This window comes from Rhynchophorus ferrugineus, unplaced genomic scaffold, assembly GCF_030347505.1.
Source record: "Rhynchophorus ferrugineus isolate W39M unplaced genomic scaffold, kcgeb_rfMv2 rfM1, whole genome shotgun sequence".
NCBI classification, from domain to species: domain Eukaryota; kingdom Metazoa; phylum Arthropoda; class Insecta; order Coleoptera; family Curculionidae; genus Rhynchophorus; species Rhynchophorus ferrugineus.
The window spans coordinates 4,451,323-4,475,564 of NW_027472580.1; the positions used below are offsets into that span (position 1 = coordinate 4,451,323).

At 32.1% G+C, this 24,242-nt stretch overlaps 1 protein-coding gene across 1 annotated transcript; it reads left to right on the forward strand.

Annotated features, from left to right (window-relative positions):
• Positions 1-1,664: 1,664 nt before the first annotated feature.
• LOC143202778 (facilitated trehalose transporter Tret1-2 homolog) lies at positions 1,665-21,067 on the forward strand. Its single transcript, XM_076414579.1, has 3 exons — positions 1,665-2,262; positions 10,579-10,864; positions 19,909-21,067. Exons 1-3 carry the CDS (start codon positions 2,085-2,087, stop codon positions 20,942-20,944), a joined length of 1,500 nt encoding a protein of 499 aa, XP_076270694.1. The 5' UTR covers positions 1,665-2,084; the 3' UTR covers positions 20,945-21,067.
• Positions 21,068-24,242: the final 3,175 nt, after the last annotated feature.

The following is a 24,242-nucleotide window of genomic DNA, read 5'->3' on the forward strand; positions in this document are numbered from 1 at the left end:
CTATAGTAATTTTTTTTCTTTGCTTATTTCTGAGAATGGGCTTATAACAAATTCGCGAACGTGAATAAAGCTTTTGAAAACTGAATTGAAAAGACAAAGTTATAATTGTAAAAGTGATTTTTTTTGGTATAATATTACTAAACAAGGATTTTGATTTGGGGTGACTTGAAAGGGCTGAGAACACATTTTATCAAGGTAAATATTAAAAAGACTTAGTCACGGAAAGATTCCGATGATTTTGAGTGGGGGACTTGGAAGGAACCAAGAATCAGCTCTTATCTCAGCTTCAATATACTTATTCTATTGATCCTCCAGTTTATGGACGCTGTTATAGTGGTTTTCCGGCATCAAAAGGCTTATAAAATACCTTTCCGATAGTTATTACCTTTTATTCGAAGAAATAAGTTTTATATAGAGTGAAAAATTGGATTTTGATACAAAATAGACGTTAAAAGGAGCTAAATTTGGCTTATAAGTGAGATGTTGAAATAATTTCCTGCTGAGGCATGGACGTATTTTATTTTTATAACTGTAAATGTCTTTATAGGCAACCGTAGAGAATCCGATCAGGAATAACCATCTCAGTCACGCCAGTAATTAGGCTGGGTAAAACCGGATGTCTTCTGGGGTGGGCACCAAGTTGGCCACTGACCAGTCGGTAGGCTTAATGCCGAGGGTTCGGAGGCCACGCTAAACTGTAGGTCCGCACCCTTGTTGGTAAAAACGAAACTTTAAAATATTTTTAAAAAGGTATCAGCACCTTTTTGTCCGTTTTCTGATCACAAGTTCGTATTGAAGCGGAATAAACAATTTCACACAGCTCCTTGGCCTTTTGTTTTGAACCAGGTCTATAATAGTAGAAGTTTAGCTTGATATATATATATATATATATATATATATATATATATATATATATATATATATATATAGGTTTCTTCTAATTTGATTTAATAATGAAATATTAGTCCATATGAAAGACAAAATGTTGATATATTTTATTACAGTTTTTATATAACTAATTAATTCTTTCTTTATATATAGTCCTTCCAATAAAATAGCCAAGTCACGTCATCAACACCGTCGAACGTATTGCCAAATTCAGTTCATAAAAAGATAAAATCCTTTTTAAACTTGGAGCGTTTTTCTTTCTCATTTTGCTAATTAGCATTATACTAGTTAAAATGAGACAGAATGAAGTCTGATACGTGCGAACATGTAACCCAATTGATCTATAAAATTCGATTTGTGTTGGTACTGGTCGACACCGTTGTCATATCTCAATATAAATATAATAAAACAACTCTAATCTACAAACTATTTTGGCTGTTTAATTAACTATAGTTTAAATTTCTCAATAAATACGAATAAAATGTACTACATTGTTAAAATAAATTTAATTTTATAATGTTATTTTTATTTCATAATTTTATTTACATTAATATTTTGTTGTCAGATTTAAAATAATCAAAAACTTTGGTGCGGCAACGTTGTATTATAAATTTTGATGACGTGCATTTACTGTTTGTATGGACTATAGAATAATACTTTACGGTTAGACAAGGTTACTTTGTTGACACATGTCAAACTTTATATTATGACACTACGTAAAACAATTTTAGCGTCAATTATTGTCTGAATCTTTTTTTGGGCTTATTTGAGCATTTAGTACCAAAATAACGTTAAACATTTCTCGTTTTTGTAATAATATATGTATGAGTTATACTTCTTAATCTAATTCGGTCATAAATATATGTACGAGTTATTCAAAACCATATAAAGTTTTAATAATTGCTGCAATTTCGTCTTCATTTTTAGTGAATTTATCAAAAAATCCGTATTAATTGAATAGTTTACCTTGAAAATTGTAGTGAAACGAACCGTTATACATTAAACCGAAAAAAAAATTTATTTGAATGCAGGAACAATTCCAACCGGTTAAAAAGTGAAAAAGCAGAGACGCGTTTTCTTCGCGCTCGAGAGATTTTTACGTTTTGTTTTGGTCTCACCACTCTCAGTCAACCAAACGAAATGCAATCAGTCGGTGGACATAGTTTTGATAGTCCCAGTGTCCATTGAGAATCGGCATGGCGCGTAACAGCTATAACATGTCCCATTTGGATGAGACGAATGAGGAGAACAAAAATCTAGTGAACGGAGTGTACAAGCCCACGGTGACTTCGACTAATGGAAGCAATTTGTTCAAGAACAAAATCCGCAACGCGGAATCCGCTTGTTGGTTTCTACATTGGGCAGCTCTAACAGGTAATAAGGCAAGGGTTTTTTGAATTTCATAATAAACGGACAATAAATTGTGTTAAATTCCGTTTGAATTTAAAAACATCCACAGTCTTATAGTTTTATACTCCACTAACAGACTGACATGCATTGTTTTAGTTTGAACATTTAGCCTTTGATGTTTGAAGTTTACTGTCAAATAATGATTTTATTTGACAAATAATATTATGACATCCACTAATTATAACGATATTTTTAATCGATAAAATGTAAAGTATAATAATAATTTCAATTAGAAATATTTTTATCAACTATTATTATTATTTTAATTAATTAAAATCTTTATAATTAATTATTATATATGTATATGTATTTAATATAAAAACTATTTTTTCATTCATTTAAAATTTTTATAGTATTAAATCTAAATAAATTCTCTTTCGTTTAGTTATAATGAAACATTAGTTATAATCATTTTATTTGAGAATATACTAACAATTATTTGTGAAAAATTTACTATTTTTTATTTTATGACTACCTTTTCTTTTTGACCATTTTTATTTAAGTCTATTTTGTTTTTACTCACTGTTTTTTTTTAGTTTAGGACTAAGCTAATCTTGATTTTATTATTTAACACCCTGTCCATTGATATACATTATGCACTATTTAGTGTGATATAAAATTTACAACGGCTGATTTTTGTACAATGTATAGTTAAACGACGTTTTGACATTTATATTTTGATAACTATAATATTTGACATATGTCAACTCGATGATTTCTGAAAAACCTTTGAATAAAAATTGTTTTTTTTTAATCCAAATCAACATAAAAGTCATATATTCATTTTGGTGTACAAAACAAATATTATGGGTATAATTTTCCACATTTTGTAAATGTTATTATGGTGTCCATACTTTTATGATATTTTGCCTATGCCACAGAGGCCTATGTCTATGTTTATTAACATGAAATGTCAAAACAGTAGGATTTGTCACCATCTATCAAATAAGAGTAAATAATATTGAAAATCATTCTAGAAATGTTACAAAAATGGAGTATTTATCCGATATTGAGTGTATTATTTACAAACTTATTTTAAATTCCACAAACTATTATTATTTTAATTTTATTAAAATTAATAAAATATTAAGTAATATATTTTATAATGTTAACCCAACAGAATCTGAGTTTTGAAAAATAGGTGAAATATTCTTAATGATGAAACATACGATATTGGTATATTGTAGAAATAGCAAACAGTTAATAAAATTTAAATATTACCTTTATTTATATGCAAAGAGTGGACGGTTATTTACCTTTCAGCAATAAAACTGAAAAATAACATACAAAGGCGGTTTCGAGTTATTCTGAGATATATTGTGTGTATTCTTGTTTGAAACAGTTTTTATCTTCTTTTAAAAATTAAACCAAAATGAATGTTACAGTGCTGTGGATGCTTCTGAAGTATTTGACTTTTGACTTTGAAACCAGTTTTCGAATGCTATCAGAAACTTACAGTGAATATGTTAATTATATATATATATATATATATATATATATGTATGTATATTAATATTAGTTTCAACATATTAGTTTCGTCATGCAAAAAATGGTGATTGCCATGCAGTTATTATCTTGGTCAGTGAGAAAAGGTCGAAGATGAAGAAATGATAGCAAAAAATTCCTTCGCACTTCTTCAGCATTTCGAAACGGTGATTGCGATGTGCCAGCAAAGCCATACTGTATCAATCTGAATAAGTTATAATCAGAAGGTGCTATGTGTGGTTAGTACGCTGGGTGCGACAGAACTTCTTATTCCAGCTACTACAGTGTATCCCTCATAACTCTTGGTACATGTGGGCGAACATTGTCATTATTTTTGCGTCTGTTATTCGCTATTATTGGTCTTTTCTTCAACAATAACAGGTCAATTGAAAAGTCCCCGGCCTACCATAGTAAAACACATTTTTTGGCAATTTTGGGTGATACACCGATTATAGAAACCCTCCAACTTTTCGATACCATTTTGTAGTACGATTTGTCCATTGCTTCAAAATAGCCGCGCGCGCTCATTTTTGGCAAAAACAACGACGAGTTAATGATTCGGATCAGTGCTTGAAGATGATCAAGCGTAAGAAACCCGAGTTTTTGCGTCGATATGTGACAATGGATGAAACATGGCTCCATCATTTCACTCTGAAGTCGACATTCGACAGTCATCCGAGTGGACTCCACACGATGAACTCGCTCCAAAGAATGGGAAAACGCAACAGTCGGCTGGTAAGATTATGGTGTCTGTATTTTGGGGTGCGCATGGAATAATTTTCATTGACTACCTTGAAAAAGGAAGGACCATCCACAGCGCCTATTACATAGCGTTATTAGACCGTTTGGAGGACGAAATCGCCGATAAACGGCCGCATTTGAAGAAAAATAAAGTGCTGCTTCACCAAGACAATGCATCGTGTCACAAATCAGTTAAAACGATGGTAAAAATCCATGAATTGGGTTTCGAATTGCTTCCTCATCCACTCTATTCTCCAGATCTGGCCTCCAGCGACTATTTTCTGTTCTTAGATCTCAAGAGAATGCTCGCTGGGAAGAAATTTTCGTCGAATGAAGAGGTGATCGCCGAAACTGAGGCCTATTTTGAAGCAAAGGACAAAAATGGTATCGAAAAGTTGGAGGGTCGCTATAATCGGTGTATCACCCTTGAAGGGAATTATGTTGAATAAAAAGAAATTGCCAAAAATATGTGTTTTACTAACATATTATCGTTGTTTATTTTGCACTCTAATACTGTTAATGTTAACAAAAACATATCGATTTATTCAAATATAATAAATAACGAAACGACAACAAATCTGAAACCTGTATTCCCATTTAAAGGCCTTTGTTTTGTTTTGTATGCGGAAAGATTCTCTAGAGAGCAAAGATTGGACTGACATCAATGAAAGTAACATGAAAAACCCACGACTTAATCTGACCTTCAACGAATACGAAATAGCGTTTCGGCATCAGGCCGGGTAGTTCTTTTTTGTTAACCTTGAAAAATAAAATACGATTATATCAAAAGTATACCGATCATTTTTTATAAATTGCGTATAGTTAATTGATTATTAAATTCTTATACAGGAAATAAACGTTATTATTACGCAATAACATCAATTAAAATCTATAATATTTTATTTTATAATTTTATGAAATCTTATGAAAGAAAAAATTGAAAAGTCCTCGGCCTACAATAGTAAAACACAATTTTTTGGAAAAATTAGTTTTTTTTATTCAACATAAATCCCTTCAAGGGTGATACACTGATAATAGTGACCCTCCAGCTTTTCGATACAATTTTTGTAGTACGATTTGTCAAAATAGTCCTCAGTTTTGGCGATCACCTCTTCATTCGACGAAAATTTCTTCCCATCGAGCATTCTTTTGAGATCTGAGAACAGGAAATAGTCGCTAGGGACCAGATCAGGAGAATACGGTGGATGAGGAAGTAATTCGAAGCCCAATTCATGGATTTTTGTCATCGTTTTCACTGACTTGTAACATGGTACATTGTCTTTGTGAAGCAGCACTTTCTTTTTCTTCAAATGCAGCCTTTTTTCGACGATTTCGTCCTTCAAACAGTCCAATAACGCTATGTAATAGTCGCTGTTGATGGTCCTTTTTCAGGGTAATCAATGAAAATTATTCTATGCGCATCCCAAAATACAGACGCCATAACCTTGCCAGCCGATTGTTGCGTTTTCCCATGCTTTGGAGCGGGTTTGTCGCGTGCAGTCCACTCAGATGACTGTCGATTGGACTTCGGAGGAAAATGATGGAAGCCATGTTTCATCTATTGTTCCATGTCGACGCAAAAACTCGGGTTTATTACGCTTGATCATCTTCAAACACTGCTCCGAATCATCAACTCGTCGTTGTTTTTGGTCAAAAGTGAGCTCGCACGGCACCCACTTCGCACAAGGCTTTCTCATACCCAAATATTCATGAATGAAATGATTTTCTCGTCGGTAACAACCTCTTTTGGGTGTCCACTGCGTGCACCGTCTTCGATGCTCATTTCACCACGTCTAAACTTAGCATACCAAACCTTGATGGTTGATTTTCCTGGGGCAGTGTCCGGAAACACGGAATCAAGCCAAGTTCTTGCTTCAACTGTATTTTTTTCCTTCAAAAAGTAATATTTTATCAACACGCGAAATTACTTTTTGCTAAATTGCTAAATGCCATAATTCACAAACCAATGATCCGACAGCTGTCAAATTTATACACGCATCTTTTGAGAGTTAGGAAAAACATATGGATTTAATTCTAGAAGCGCCATCTATGTGTCAGGCCGGAGACTTTTCCATTGATCTGTTGCATATTTGATAAAATATTGCTATTAGCATTATTTTATCTAAAATGTAAGAAATATTTGTTTGTATTTTAATTAAAAGCCTAGAAAGTGTTAGTTAATCAACTACTAAGATATCTAGATAAGTTCTTTCAGAGTTTGAGCTGGATTTTCATCCAATAAGTCTCCAAATCGCTCTTTGGTCATTAACAGCATTGTCCATGGTTTCTAATATAATATTTTGAGTTTTAATATAACTCTAATAAGTAATTCAATATTGGAATATAATTGGAAACTGTTGTTTTATGTTGAGGAGTATCAAAACCATAGAATTTAGCAGTTAGGTTAAGTTGTTTAATAGTTTTTTACATTCTTACTTTATATATTCACCAATAGATGTTGCTGATCAAAAATCATGTAAGCTCTTAATAAGATTAATAAAAAAAAACATGGTTTATCTTTGTTAAAATGATTAATTACTGTAAGTTATAAAAGGCACTTGAATACCGAATGTATTCTCTAAAACGTTACTAAGGATTAGCAACGCCAACTATTACAAATCTATAATTTAAATACTACATGTTATATAATGAAACCATATATAATAGCTAATTATTGTTAATAAATTACAATAACAATAGTTAAAATCTGTCCAGTCATCTTATTTATATCTTTTTTAGATATTTACGATAACTATGGATATTTTAACGCCTAAACAGTTTTTAATATAAACAATTTTTTAATATATTTATACTTGTTTTCGTAATAACGTTTAAAATGTGTTACCTTTGTTCTTTTGTTTACATTTTAAAAGGAATGTGTTAATGCTGCTGTATTATTCCATCACAGCTACAATGGCAACTTCAAAGAAATTATAAACAAGCAGACCGCACACTAAAAACACTACAATAAATAAAGGAAAAAACAGTCTAACGCTACAAGTCACTCATTTCTTCTGATTTCTTCTCAAACCATATTAACATTGTCTAATTTTAAAGTCGAATTATTAGTGGAATTTTTCTCCCAATTTTTTGATAGTCCGATATACTATTTGTCGTTGATATTAATATCACCATTTTGAAAATGTTGAACCTAAAATCAACAACCTGGGGTAGCATCACTCTAAGCTTCCACAAAAGACCTATGTTATCCATCACTGGTAAAAATATCATTCATGACAGAAAAAATATCATTCATGACAGAAAAATTGTCATTTGTGACAGATAAAATGACATTCGTGACAGATGTAACTTTATTGTTGGTAGAAAATACATTTTTTGTGATAAAATATCATTCGTGACAGATGAAACTTTATTCTTGGTAGAAAATACATTTTTTGTGATAAAATATCATTCGTGACAGATAAAGTGCTATTCGTTAAAAATGAAATATTATTCTTAGTAGATAAAATGTCATTCATCGTAGATTAAATGTCATTTGTGACAGATAAAATGTCATTCGTGACAGATAAAGAGCCATTCACATCAGTTTCTGAACATTTATTAACAGTCCTATTAAACAATCTATGAATATTATTTCTTATCTACCATTTTTACTTCATCGTTTGTTTAAATTATTCCACTTGATAGGATATACTATAACTTATTTATTAGAGTACTTAGAGTAATTTTAAAGTCTTTTTACAAAATATATGTCTTGAAATCGTTTATAAGCTGACCTTGAGTTGCACTAAATAACACCGTTTAGAAGGGTACGACAGTTATTTTAAATGACGTAATAATATGTTACGTTTTGATAGAATTATCAGTGCTCTGATCAATGTAATTTTTAGCAAACTAGATATAACCAGTTCAACACTTATACTATAAACTCAATGAAAATAATGGTGTTAATTGATTGTAGTAATAAAAAAGCTATAGTATATGCTTAATTAGTTATCACATGTGATATAAAACAAGGTTAAATGAACTTTTATGTTAGAATTGACATTTTAATTGGATTAAATCACAAATTATGATTAATTGGTGAAGCTGAAATATGCAATAGTTAATGATGTACTATATAATACAATGGATATATTTATTGTTACCACTAGTTTTTTGAATAACTAAACATTAATAATAAACATTTTCTCGGTATGGCAATTAGGTGGATAATAATAACGATTAGGTTCTTGCATGTATTCTGATCATTTTTTACTTTAAAAAGGAATTTTATTGAGAGAAATCGCTACTATGGTTAATAAAAATATTTGTCATTATAACTACAACGTTTTTCTTTGACCTTTTCCTTTCTGCAGTTCTTCAAGATGCTGAAACGGTTAGAAATGGCATTTTAAGACATCTTGTGTCTCCTTTTGGGTCTTTTCGATGAAATGTGTGACTCTCTCAGAGCAAATCGTTCTCAATCTCAGAGCTGATTTGTGTAACGTTTCACGAGACACTGTATGTACAGTAATGAGAGCAAAACATGGTAAAACACAATCGGTGAAGCGGAATAGTGGCTTAAAACGAAAGTAAATTGACGAGATGACTGCTGAAAAGGATTGTGGATAATAACATGAAATTACAGCGGCAAAAGTGACAGCAGAACTCAACACTCACTGCATCACTAGACAGCATTGTGTCTCTTTTTAATTGGAATATTTTTTTTTACTCTTTGTGATTCCACAAACTACCCTATAGGCAATAGTATTTCTTATGTCTATATTATATTTACATGGCATGCAGAAAATCACTTCATTAAGCGATCTGCTGTATAAAATATTATCTTAATTAATTAGTCTTATTCTAAAGTCTACATATGTCCAGTAATCAGATCAGGTGGTGTTAAACGTTTTAGTCTACGTCATTATCAGGTTTTATCACGTCGCATATATATATATATATATATATATATATATATATATATATATATATATATATATATATATATATACAACAATATTGCCAATCAAATCGTAACATAACCAATATTGTGGTATTCAGCCAGTCTTCTCATTGATATCACTGAAGATTATTGCGAATGACTCGAATATTGCTACCAAATACTGCCATATTTTAAGATGATAATGTGCATCAGAATATCAATAAATATTTTCCATCAGAGAAAGAAAAAATCTAATACCATCACTCCAGTTTGGGTTTATTAACAAGCATTCAACAATTGACTAGGTCCACAGAATAATCGATGTTATTGAAAAAGCCTACAAAAGTAAAATAGTATGCTTAGCTGTAGTCTTAGGTGTAGCACAAATCATTGATAAGGTTTGGCATGAAGGCCTTGTTCATAAACTACGGAAAATGTTACCAAACCAACACACTGAACTATTAAAATCGTACATTACAACCAGAATATTTAGAGTCAAACAAGAAGAAGCTTACTCTACAATAAAAGAAGCTAAAGCAGGTGTACCATAAGAAAGTGTACTGGGACTAATGCTTTATTGACTTTACACTTGTGATATACCACAAATAGAGAATATTACAATGGCTGCATTTGCTGATGATACTGCGATTATAGCTGTATATAGACAATAGCGAAGAAGCCTCAGAAAAATTACAACAGGCAAGTGACAATATAAATAATTGGACACAAGCTTGGAAGTTCAAGCATATCACCTACAATCAGACCGTACAAGCACCTATAACATTAAATAATACTATCATTCCATATAGCAACAACGATAAATATCTCGGAATGAATCTTGATGTAAAACTTCGCTGGAAAGAAAATATAAAGAAGAAATGAGGCATGAGGAAAGACTCTTTTGGGCTACAGCTTTTGGGTACCACCAGAACAGGAGGCAGATTCAAAAGAATCAAACCATCTGATCTTGTGTAGTGTTGTGTAGTGAAGTGCATATAATCAAAAATACAACAGTGACATGTATAAACATTATTTCACCAGAGACTGAGACAAATTGTAGGTTAGTCGGAAACCATTAATAATAATGTAATAATTAAATAATAAAAAAATCAATAACATCTCCTCAAGTAAAATATACATCTAATATATTTGTTTTAAATTTTCAGCTGATGTACCTCTATTCGCTGGCGGAATTGCGATGTCCTGGACATCACCGGTCATACCTAAACTACATTCCGACGAGAATCCATTCGATCATCAAGTAACCACCACACACGAAGCCTGGATAGCGGCTCTGATGCCCCTAGGAGCCGCGATAGGCCCCCTTGCTGCCGGTTATTGTGCCGATAAATTGGGACGAAAGAAAGCTCTGATATTCTTGGCTTTACCGATGGTCATTGGTTTCTTAACGTTGTCAGCAGCGTCCCAAGTTAGCTTATACTACGCAGCCAGGTAGATAATTTTATTTTATATTCTTTTATAGAAAAATTTAGAGAACTTATCTGGTTAAATCTGATTTTTGAAGATTCTACATGGAAAAATATTTTATTCTGATGGTTATATTTCACATTTCTTTAGTGCCTTTAATTTCATAGGATCTATTAGAGCTCCATAGTTTTCTTTTGTTATATTGAAACCAAATTCCTCATACTTCTCTGTTATAATTCTAATAACTGTTCAACTAAATCAAAGAAATGTTTAATTCAATCCATTCTAACATTTTGTTCTGAAATCAGATACGTATTATATAACGAAAAGGTTAACAATTTATATTTATATATATGTAAAATTACCGTGACATTATTAACATGACATAATTTATGAATAAAATGAAGGAGATAGCGTGAAGACCTACATAATATAATAAAACAATCTTGATGGAGTTGCTAAGTGTAGTATGCATTATCGCTTTGCCTATAGAAACTTTTATCTGAATTTGTTCTACAGAGTTCTTTTTTTTTAATACTTACTTTATACGTTCTATAACTTCTCTTTTATAACATAATTGGGGAGACATGTATACTTTTGACTTCATGATTGACTAGCTTCAAAACAATTATCCAAACTGCTTTGTTAAGTAGTCTTTTGCCACCGTGTACCACGCAAGCCATGCCGCATCTATCTGAAGAAGTGATCTTGGTGCGGCAGAACTTCCTATTTGTGCTCGAGTAGTGTATTCTTCACAACTGTGTCATGACTTTGCGTCTGTTATTTGCTAGTATTGATCCTTTTTGTAACAATATGTCGTTCAATTTGTTCAATTGATGCGTCGGTAGACATCTGCAGTAATATTTTCATTTAGTTTTAACAGCTCGTTGTGTTTTAACCTTGCTAGTCCCACCATATTCAGAGCAAGATTTTATGACCATGAATATCCCGATTCGGTATCGATGTTGATGACTCTCCTGTACTAACCCATGATTTTTTGCGCTTGGACTGCCGCAGTATATTCATTTTACGTCGACAGTCATAGTAAATTCTTCTCTCTTATCTAACAAGCAATAAAACCGTCATATTGAGACAGGTTGAAATGGTTTTTTTTTCAGTTAATTGGTATGACAACCATTTCTCTCGTTTTTAATATTTCCCATCTTATGTAAAGGCAATCTATAAGAGATCTGCGTGGAAATTGGACACGCAGCAATCAAGAAAAAGTGGAAGAATTTGCTGACAATTTATATTTATATATATGTAAAATTACCGTGATATTATTAACATGAAATAATTTATGAATAAAATGAAGGAGATAGCGTAAAGACCTACATAATATAATAAAACAATCTTGATGGAGTTGCTAAGTGTAGTATGAAATATCGCCTGGCCTCTAGAAACTTTTATCTGAATTTGTGCTACAGAGTTCTTTTTTTTTAATACTTACTTTATACGTTCTATAACTTCTCTTTTATAACATAATTGTGGAGACATGTATACTTTTGACTTCATGACTGACTAGCTTCAAAACAAATACCTAAACTGCTTTGTTAAGTAGTCTTTTGCCACCGTGTACCACCCAAGCCATGCCGCATCTATCTGAAGAAGTGATCTTGGTGCGGCAGAACTTCCTATTTGTGCTCGAGTAGTGTATTCTTCACAACTGTGTCATGTGGATTACTTTGCGTCTGTTACTTGCTAGTATTGATCCTTTTTGTAACAATATGTCGTACAATTTGTTCAATTGATGCGTCGGTAGACATCTGCAGTAATATTTTCATTTAGTTTTAACAGCTCGTTGTGTTTTAACCTTGCTAGTCCCACCATATTCACAGCAAGATTTTATGACCATGAATATCCCGATTCGGTATCGATGTTGATGACTCTCCTGTACTAAGCCATGATTTTTTGCGCTTTGGACTACCGCAGTATATTCATTTTTCGTCGACAGTCATAGTAAATTCTTCTCTCCTATCTAACAAGCAATAAAACCGTCATATTGAGACAGTTTGAAATGGTTTTTTTTTCAGTTAATTGGTATGACAACCATTTCTCTCGTTTTTGATATTTCTCATCTTATGTAAAGGCAATCTATAAAAGATATGCGTGGAAATTGGACAGGCAGCAATCAAGAAAAAGTGGAAGAATTTGCTGACCATCTAGACAAAACTTCAAACCAAACGAAACTGATATTGAGTATAATTTGCCGGACATTTAAAAATTCGACGATTTAATTAGTCACACCGAAGGAACTAACCAAAGTTATTAAAGTTAATATTAATCCAAAGAAATCATCGGGCTATGGCTTAATAACAGGACAATTGCTGCAAAAACTATCAAGAAAGAGAATAAAACTGATCAATGCAGCATTTTGGCTAAAACATATTTAAGGCGTGTGGAAGATGGCTGAATTTATCATGATTCCAAACCTGGAAAATTACCAAATGAAATAAAAGCTTATAGACCTATCTCACTGTTACCAATTAGGTTTGTTAACAAACATTCGACAATTCACCAGGTACATAGAATAACAGATATAATTGAAAAGCTTAAGAAAGATAAAATGGTATGGCATGACACCCTTGCTCAAAAACTACAGAAAATGTTACTGAAACAACACAGTGAACTATTGAAATCGTACATTACAGTCAGAATGTTTTGGGTTAAACAAGAAGAAGCCTAACCTATAATAACCTATAATAAAAGAACCTAAAGCAGGTATGCCACAGAGATGTGTATTGGTCACGATGGTTACATTTGCTGATAATACACCAATTCTTGGTGTCGAAGACAACAGCGAAGACCCACGAAAATTACAAAAGACAAGTAACAATATAAATAATTGGAGCCAAACCTTTTTTTATTAATCTCTTAGAACTTCAACAATCAATAATTATAATTACATAATTATAAGAATTATTATATGATTTCCGTTATACAGTATAACTATACTGACATGTGGAAGATAGCTTCAGTAAGTAAATATTATTATAGATGCTATAATAACTTATTCGAAAGTCTATCCTAACTTATTCTAAAGACTATTTTAATTTATTTTAAAGATATCTCACTCTATGTGTCTACTAACCAGTTCATATGGTAGTTTGCGTTTGCGCCTACCCACTTCACTGTCATCGCGCCCATTTAACTGTTTGACGAGTGCATTGGGATGCACTAACAGTCTATCAAACTACTTTGCACTAACATTTAGAATTACACTTGTTATGAGTTATAAGGGGATATCGCGCTAAATTAGTTTGTTGGAGGCGTAGTATGGGACATCGACGATGACCCTCAACACTTTATTCTGGAAGCTCTAAAGTATAGCTATGGTTAATTAACCAGTAGTACACCACAGATCAATACCAGAGGCTCAAATAAGCCTAAGTATTGACTGATACATCAAAACCTTTTTATCTAAGGATCAGCGAATATATTTGGTTCAGTTTAAGCTCAAGTTCTTTGCGTTTTATCACTGCATGTTTCTTTCATGTTAAACTTCGATCAAAATACAGTCCCAGATATTTAACGTTGTCTGCCTGCAGGAATGTCATATGGGTAGATTTTGTCTCATTTGATTTGATACGCCATTTTTTCACCGATAATTCGACTTTGTTGAAGCTGGAGGTATCTGGTGGTTGATATTGGGTCATCGTGTGATGATAAAACTGCTATATTGCCAGCATATGTTGCAAGAGTAATGTTTTTTATTTTTCTTTTTTGTTAATTTAGTTAACTAATCTATGTATTTGTTCTGTTGTTTCGTGTTTATTACGGAAGCCAAATTGATGGTCTGGAATAATATTTCTCTCTTCTGTGATTATTTTGAGTCTTTTAATGTATCGTTTTTCAAAAACTTTATAGATCACAGGTAAGAGGCTTATAGGACGATAAGAGGAGACGTCTTCTGATTTTTTCCCTGATTTAGAAATTATAATGATATGAGCCACTTTCCAAGTGCTCGCTAATTGATTTCTTTAATTATTGTTTGTTTTACTTCCTTAACAGTAAATTTCTTATGTGTCAGATGCATTTGAAACGGAGTGTTAAGAAAGTCAACTAGTCGTTTTCTTCTGTTGTGGATATTTCAGACGGGTACGGATTTAATACTTTTTTAAGTGTTTAGACAAAACTTCCGCTTTATCTTTGTCATTCCTAGCCAAGGTATTGTTATCAATTTTAATGGATGGATTATGTTGTTGAGGATTTTTAATCTTTTTTGTTACTTTCCAAAGAGAATATTCCGTTGCATCAGTTGGCGTTTAAGTTTTCTAAATATTTTTAAATTTCTTGATTTTTCAGCACTTGCTGCTGTTTCTGTATCTCTTTCAGTTTTGAGAGGTAAATTTAGGGACATTAAACTGTCTAGTTTCTCTCTAAATAATGGTCAGTTAGTTTTAGTGTTATGTATAGAAGGTGGTTTTGTTTTGTTGATAATATTTGAGTTAACTGTTGGTGACTGTGATAACTGGTGAGAGATCAGATGATAGATCAAAGCATAATTCAGCTTTGCACTTTTTGGTGTCAATATTTTTTGTAACACAAAAGTCTATGGTATCAGGAATTTTTGAAAGGCCGTGGTATTGTTCTGCCTTGTTGTTGTGTTTAGGTGGACAATGGATATGACCTAAACCTGAAAAATAATTATTGCATGTGCAGTTCACGTAAAACTGACTGCATAAGCACCAATAACAATAAATAATACCGCCATTCCATATAGCATCAGCGCTAAGTATCTCGCAATGTCTCTTGATGCAAAAATTCGCTGGAAGGAACATGTAAAGAAGAAAAGGAAAGATCTGGAGTTAAAATATAGAAAAGTGTATTGGTTAACTCGAAGAAAATGACAATTATTAGTACATAACAAATCGCTATTATACAAGCAAGTATCGAAATCTATATGGACATACGGAATTCAATTATGGGGATATTCTGCGAAAACTAATGTAAATACAATAAAAGTTTTTTAGAACAAAGTCGAACTGAAAAGTGTAGAAGGTGCACCGAGATACTGCAGGACTGATTACTTATACCGATACCTTCAGGTACTGTCATTCAACGAATTATGAAAATTGTAACGAGATCTAATGCATTGTCTTCGAACTTTATTAGCTTTTCTTTTACGTCATGGAATTCTAGACTCCGATGTATGAATCTTGAGATTGCAACTTTGAGTGTTCCATGGTTAAGACCTGATACACTCAGAAACTCAATAATACGAAATGGAAAAAGGTTTTATTATGCAGAGAATTATTGACAAAACTATCGGATTTGAGAGCTACGTTTACGATTGTTTAACATTTTTCACAAAAATACTTCGCGGTTTCACTAATATATATCGCTAAAAAACAAGACATTACAAAAAAAAATTCAACGCATTAACAACAATTTTCTGAAAACGTATATTTTAAATTAATCTAATTATTCTATATAAATTCAAATATATATGCGTAAATATGAATCTATAACAATGCATATTATTTACATATATTATTTTTGATTGTCACATAACAACTATATATCTTGCATCTTACATATTAATTAATCGTAAATATATATTTTCCATTGCTATCTGTCATAAAATGCGTTAGCAATTCAACGAATAATACAATTTACTACGCTTTTAAAAGTACACTTAAATTACAATAATAAACGGTAGTTCTTGGGAGATAGCAAGGTTACGCAAGACTCTTTATATATCTCGGCATCCTAACATATACTAGTTTATATGTTTTAAATACATTGTAAAATTATTCGAACAAATAATATATCCACTAATTAAGAGAAAAATATTTTTTATAGCATATAAAACATTCCTTAATAGGTTATAAAATTGTTAATAGTAATTTGGGATGTATTATGCGAAAAGTTTTTAAATACTGATGCTATAAAATCCTTGACCGATCAACATCTGTTGAAGCATATAGTATTCTTCATGATATATTTCGAACTACCGAGCTTTAACAGATCAACTGAAAAGTCCCCGGCCTACCATAGTAAAGCACATTTTTTTGGCAAAATTAGTTTTTTTAATCTCGCCATAGTTGTATCTCCAATTTTTCAGATCACTTTCCTTGTTGGGACACATTCACACACACACAACACAGTTTCCTCACATTCATTCTTGGGTTCATGTTTTTTTCGGATCTGTTCACTGTACATTCTATTCAAAACATCAATTTCGCCACATCGTCTGTGAGGAGTCTGTGAAGGATAAAAACCTCATAAAATCCTTTCTGCTTTTTAGTTGTATGATTCCTGCCTTTCCTGAAAATGAACTTCAGGATTTGAAGCTTTTGGATATTGTATTTGAAACTTCTATATTGTCATAAAACTATATTTTTTTAAATACTAATGCTATAAAATCCTTGACCGATCAACATCTGTTGAAGCATATAGTATTCTTCATGATATATTTCAAAGTACCGAGCTTTAACAGGTTAACTGAAAAGTCCCCGGCCTACCATAGTAAAACACATTTTTTTTGGCAAATTTAGTTTTTTTACTCAACATAATTCCCTTCAACGGTGATACACTGATTATAGCGATCCTCCAACTTTTCAATACCATTTTTGTAGTACGATTTGTCCCTTACTTTAAAATAGGCCTCAGTTTCGGCTATCACCTCTTCATTCGATGAAAATTTCCTCCCAGCGAGTATTCTTTTGAGATCTGAGAACAGGAAATAGTTGCAGCTGGGGGCCAGATCTGGAGAATACGGTGGACGAGGAAACAATTCGAAGCCCAATTCATGGATTTTTGCCAACGTTTTCACTGACTTCTGACACGGTGCATTGTCTTGGTGAAGCAGCACCTTCTTTTTCTTCAAATGCGGCCGTTTTTCGACGATTTCGTCCTTCAAACTGTCTAACAACGCAATGTAATAGTCGCTGTTGATGGTCCTTCCTTTTTCAAGATAGTCCACTCGGATGACTGTGGATTGGACTTCGGAGTGAAATGATGGAACCATGTTTCAACCATTGTCACATATCGAGGCAACAACTCGGGTTTATTACGCTTGATCATCTTCAAACACTGCTCCGAATCATCAAGTCGTCGTCGTTTTTGGTCAAAAGTGAGCTCGCGTGTCACCCACTTTGTACGGAGCTTTCTCATACCCAAATATTCGTGAATGTTATGTTGTAAACGTTCTGTTGATATCTTTAGAGTGTCTGCTATTGCATTAAATTTCAATTTACGGTCATTAAAAATAATTTTGTGGATTTTTTAAATGTTTTCGTCGGTAAGAACCTCTTTTGGGCGTCCACTGCGTTTACCGTTTTCGGTGCTCATTTCACCACGTCTAAACTTAGCATACCAATACGGTGGATTTTCTTGATGGCTCCTTTTCCTGTAGCAGTATGCGGAAACTTTAAAAAGCAATATTTTGAGATCTTTCAGGCAAATTCTATATATTTCTTTCCGAGATAATTTTAGAAAGAAAGAATTTTTTTTCTGTAAGTGCCTATAGTACCTTCAGGTCATTTTGATTCTTATTTTCCTGATTCTATTGTTTCCATCAAAATTTCATAGTATATAGGCTATGAAATTGTTTCCTTAGCCTCATTGTTTCCAATTACCAATAGTTGATGGAAAGTCTAAGGGGGAAAGTGGTCTACTTCTCTTCAGGCTTCTGTTTGCATCACAGCAAAGCATTTAGAAACTAACAGGAAAATTGACGAAAAACTGGAAAACAAAGAAAAAAGAAAAGTTACATGGTATGCATTCCGTACAACACACTTACGGTTCAAATACATTATTTCAAAAAAGGAATTAGATACTTGAATTTTTTAAATGGGCCAAGGTGCTGGAATATATTGAATGAACAAGACCAAATTATATTGGATTGGATGGCTTGGTGGATTACTTCTTCTGGCCTCTAATATAATTAATTCAGATTTTCAGTCTCCGTTTTTCATTTAAGTTTTTAAAACCTCGATATCCTTGAAGAAGCTCTTTTCTTCACAGATCGAAAAGGTAATAAAAGCCTTCAACTTCAGTCTTCTTAAGCCTTCTTAAAGATTGTTAAGCGTAAAACTTTTATATACTCCATCGTATTTTACAGAATCACGTGGTTTATTAGAAACCTTGACGAACATAAAGAGTCCCACTGTATAATGTTTAAGAATTCTCTTTACTTAAAATGCTTAAAATATACTTTCTGCTTTTTTTCTTACACTCTAATTTCTTCTAATATTTGCATTTATTAATCATACACCAACAAAAAGATCTGTAAAACCTTTTTAAATTAATTTGCTTAAATCTGATTTATTTGTTTTATTACTCACAATTTTTTTACGATGTTACCTTCATTGTAAATCTCTAAATATAAAAAAAATATTGTTTATGTGCAGTTTTAGAAATCACAGGTACATTACAGGTATTTCTTGGCATTTTATTTTCTTACATTTAATTAGGATTAGGATTAGAATTTTCGTAACGTTTTCTGCAGTAAGCTTTGTATGATTTTCTAGTGATTTTGTTAGCGTTTTTTTATTATTATTATTATTCACTGTTCAATCAGATACTTAGTATACTCTCAAATATCTAAAAGTCATTATGAAAATTAGATTAATGTACGAATTGTTGCGACACCCACCATATTCACCATATTTTGTTCCTTCTGAAAAAAAATCATGGGTGAAAAGATTTTAAAGGAATTGACCAATATAAACCATATTTTCAGACATTTTCATGTCAATTGTATTTCGAATCGATAACTGAAGTTAACTGTTTAAGAAAAAACATTATTAATTTTGATGGTTAATGTAATTATGCAAGATACTTTGATTATATATAGATACTATATTTTAAAATTGTTGATGACTTGGATCTTTCATTTGAGAATTTTCAGAGAATAAATTCAATTTTTTTTGACCTCCGGGAATCCATTCTTCGGTGATATAACCTATTGAACAACTTAAAACTGGTTTTGTCTAAATTTAATCAGTGAACTTGTTAATTATCCTGATGATTGGAGTATTGCATCATGCGTAAATTAAGAACATTAATTTAACGGTGTGGACCAACGTTAATTAATAATATTTTATTGTTTTTTTTTTCAGATTCCTGATTGGTTTGGGTGTAGGAAGCGCCTTTGCTATAGTACCTATGTATGTGGGAGAAATAAGCCAACCGCACAATCGAGGAAAATATGGGAGTGCTATGGGGGTGCTCATCACTTTAGGCATCATATATCCTTTCTCTATCGGGCCTCATTTAACGTTAACTATGTACAGTTTGTCTTGTGCGGTACCATTAATCGCGTTCATCATCATATTCGCCATATTCATGCCGGAATCCCCATATTATCTAATATCAATGGGAGACCTGGATGGTGCCGCCGAATCCTTGATAAAACTCAGACGAAATGGTGCGGATATACGTAGCGAGCTGGCGGAAATTAAAGATGGCGTAGAGAAAGAACGGGAAAACACTGCTGGTATCAAGGATCTCTTCAAGACAGCTGGAGGTCGCCGGGCTGTGTATATATCCTTCGGTCTTGTTGCTTTGCAACAATTCGCTGGCATTAATCCGTTGCTTTCTTTCCTGAAAACAATCTTCGAGGCCGCCGGAAGCACTATCCCTCCAAATATTTGCACAATCATTACTGGATGTGTCCAGGTCTCCTCCAACACGCTCTGCATCTTTCTGGTGGAGAAAATGGGACGAAGATTGTTGCTGTTGATCTGTTGTATATTTTGTTGCATATCCATGACCGTTCTTGGCGTATACTTTTATTTAAAGTTAAATGAGTTCAACGTAGAACCAGTGTTCTGGTTACCAATTACATGTCTCATTGTCTACATGTTGGTTTTCAGCTTTGGACTGGGTCCCCTCCCGTGGACGGTAATGAGTGAGATCTTTCCGTCAAACGTGAAAGGTATAGCGTCTGCTTTAAGTTCGACAACGGCTTTCGTGACCTCCTGCTTGGTGACGTTCCTGTTTCCCATTTTATCCGAGATACTGGGAATGGCTGGGTCGTTCTGGATGTTTGCCGTGTTCTGTTTGCTGGGATACTTTTTCGTGTTTTTTGTGCTGTTCGAGACCAAAGGAAAGTCACTGGCGGAGATTCAGAGGATATTACAAAGACATAATTAATCTTGATATTATTATACTACGTTAATTTTTAGATTTAGAATATTTTTCTCATAAAGAATTGTAAATAATTAGAATTAGTTGTTTTTAACACAAAAATATATGAATAAACGAGTTTTATTAAAATGTCACGTTTATTTTTAAACGAGAATCCTCGAAATATCCAACTACTCGTATAAATAGCACATTCATATTGAAATGGCCAAACAATAAATATGCAAATAAAAGAAACAAGAAAAAAACTGGAAGACAAAAGTTAAAATTTAAACTGAAAATTAAAGTCATAGAGTCGCAAAGCTTCATTTATCACTCATCGTAGCTAGCGCTTGGGGAGAGTGTCTACTTCTAAACCCGTACGCTGCTGTTGGTATCACAGGACTTCGGATATTCTTCATTTAATCACCACGCCACAGTTGTATCTCCTATTTTTCAGATCACTTGTATTCATTCATTCTTGGGTTCATGTTTTTTTCGGATCTGTTCATTGTACGTTCTATTCAAAACATCAATTTCGCGACAAAGTCTGTGAGGAATCTGTGAAGAATAAAAACCACAGCTGGTATCAAGATTCTCTCTAAATAATTAGAGGCAACAAACTTCATAAGATCCTTTCTGCTTTTTAGTTGTATTTTCATGCCATAGGTCCATGACTGCCTTTCCTGAAAATAAACTTCAGGATTTGAAGCTTTTGGATATTGTATTTGAAACTTCTATATTGTCATAAAACTATATTTTGTAGTTATGGTCCAGAAAAAGTAACCATCAGTGACATTAACAATATTCTTCAAGTAATCTTGCTGCTTATTGTCATTAAACATTCTTCGTCCTGGCACAAAATTTAAAGCTTTTAATTTATTTAATTGCTAAATAGAGTTTGTAGCAATGTTGCTTCTATCTTGTCACAGATTTCCAAATTTTGACGATCTAATGTTATCCCCAACCTACATGAAGTAATACAAAATTAAACTGACGCTATTACTAACGAAATATAGATATGTCAGGGATAAGTGAGCAATTATATAATGTGAAACACTTTCTTTAAATTTCGCCCCCTCTTGTGCCTGTTAAAATTAATTAAGTCCGTTAAGACGAGATTAGATCTGGCCCAATCTAATAAAGTTTATATTCCTTGATTCTAAATAATTTGTTTTATATTTTTTCAGAATAAAAATGTCAGAATAACGGCGTTAAACACGCCTTATTCTCCTGATTAAAAATGCCCCAAAAGAAACAAAAATTCAGACGGTTGAAAAGATAAAAGTTTAAATAACATTCATCCATACAACCTTTAATAGTTGTTAATAAAAAAAATGTATTGCACATTGTAGCTCGAAATGGCATTGGAGTATCTAAAACATTTTACTGACATCAAATAAAATAATTAATAGTGAAAGTAATTGGAACAGTTCTTACTATTTATCTTATGTTGTAATGGGAAGTAGTTTCGTGATATGATATCAAGGAATTAAGTTGTATTTTTCAGCATTCTTCACTTTTTTTGAAAATTTAAATATAGTATATTTAGTTTATTACTATTCTATATAACTTTTGTTGATACACACTTATAATTGTTTTGTATTTATACAGGTTTTGTATTATACAACGTGGAGCAAAAGTTACGCTACTATTTTGATAGCCTATAACTTTGCTCAAAGAAAAGATAAGTAAGTTTGGTTTTCATAAAAAGTTTATTTTGTCTTTATATTTTTTCTGTTGTGATTGAACAATTATATCGGCTAAATGGTGACAGCGATTCGCTATGCAATTTTCGGATCTTTTAAGCATTTTTCATGACATCCTGCAACATCTGAGGCTGAATTTCTTCAATTTCGCGACAATTATTGTCTTTAAGACGTTGAATTGTCTGGGGCTTATTCACGTAAATTTTGATTTAAAAAAACCATAAGAAAAACTATAACTTGTCACTAGGTAGATATTTACTATTTTCTATATACGATAAAAAAATTAATGAGGATGATTTGTTTGTAATTTACAATTATAATAACAACAATACATTTTCTATAACCAGAATAAGCTATACCAAATAATAATTTTTCCACGGTATAAAATATGTAGCTATAAAAAAATAATCGGAATCAAATAACTCTTGATTGAGAACAAAAAATAAACTTGATAAAAAAATTATATCTGGAGTACATAGCGCATATTTTGGACATAAAAAATAGCCTTCGATTCTTCTAGAAAATATGTTAATAATTTAGGTGAGGCTAGGTCTATTAAAAATTTAATGTTGGTTATGTAATTTTGGGTTAGATTAAAAGCATATTGAAAAAATGGTAACAATAAACGATATGAGTATGTCTCTTAAGTTTCTAAAAAAAAATCCTAATGATTTCTTTGTCCATATTTTTATTACATTAGGAAGTCTACGTCTAATAGTCCAGTAAAATAATATACTAGTTATCAAATAATAATTATTTATTTAATACAGCAGTACATTTCAAAAATTATTTTGAAATTGTCAGAATTTTAATTATTCTAAAAAATTAGTATATACATTTAACATAGAAAGTAATATAATTACTAAAGGATTTTTTTACAGAAAAAAGAAACAGGTTTCAAAAATGTTCTCATTCTACGGCAATTTTATAACATCTATAAGCATTCTAGTTGTCAAGAAGCAACGATTATTTCTTTACGAAGCTGTTTTTCTTTGAGTTAAATATATATTGTTTGAATTTAGGCAACATACAATACAAATTTATAATTTTGCTACAGTTTGCAGTCAAATAGATGTACAACCTTGCTTTATTTGTTAGTCAAATTATTGTTTAAAAATTAAATGTTTCTCATAGCCTAAGAAAAAAGGATAGAAAAAACTGGTTACATATTAAAGCCGTTGATGAATCAATCAATTTTTTTACTATTTTATAAGACTGGGTATGGTGTTCAGACAAGACAGATCGATCGAAATAAGTGACGGTCCAAGCCAACTATTGCAGAACAATATTAATGGCAAATAAACCAGCATTTCCAATGGGACTTCCCAACATATGGCAAACGTTGTCTCTCTCAGTATCAGTACCACTTATTAAATTGGAAACATCACGTTAGTCAAGAACTTTGCTGCTTAGTCTAAAGATACCCCTAAAGTAACCTAAGATTAAATCTTATCAGTATTTTATTAGAGAAGAATTTATCAATAAATTATAAAGCCTATTTGGACCAAACAAAACCAATATTTGCATCGCGACATTAAAACGCCTGGTAATTCGACGCTGCCAAAATAAATCTGTTCGATTAGTTACCAACGCGTTTTATGTAACACTGAACTCGCATG

Coding starts and splice junctions, on each gene's coding strand:
- LOC143202778 (XM_076414579.1), top strand. CDS start 2,085: ATGGCGCGTAACAGCTATAACATGTCCCATTTGGATGAGACGAATGAG. Junction 2,263..10,578: donor ACATTGGGCAGCTCTAACAG/GTAATAAGGCAA, acceptor TTAAATTTTCAG/CTGATGTACCTCTATTCGCT. Junction 10,865..19,908: donor AGCTTATACTACGCAGCCAG/GTAGATAATTTT, acceptor TTTTTTTTTCAG/ATTCCTGATTGGTTTGGGTG.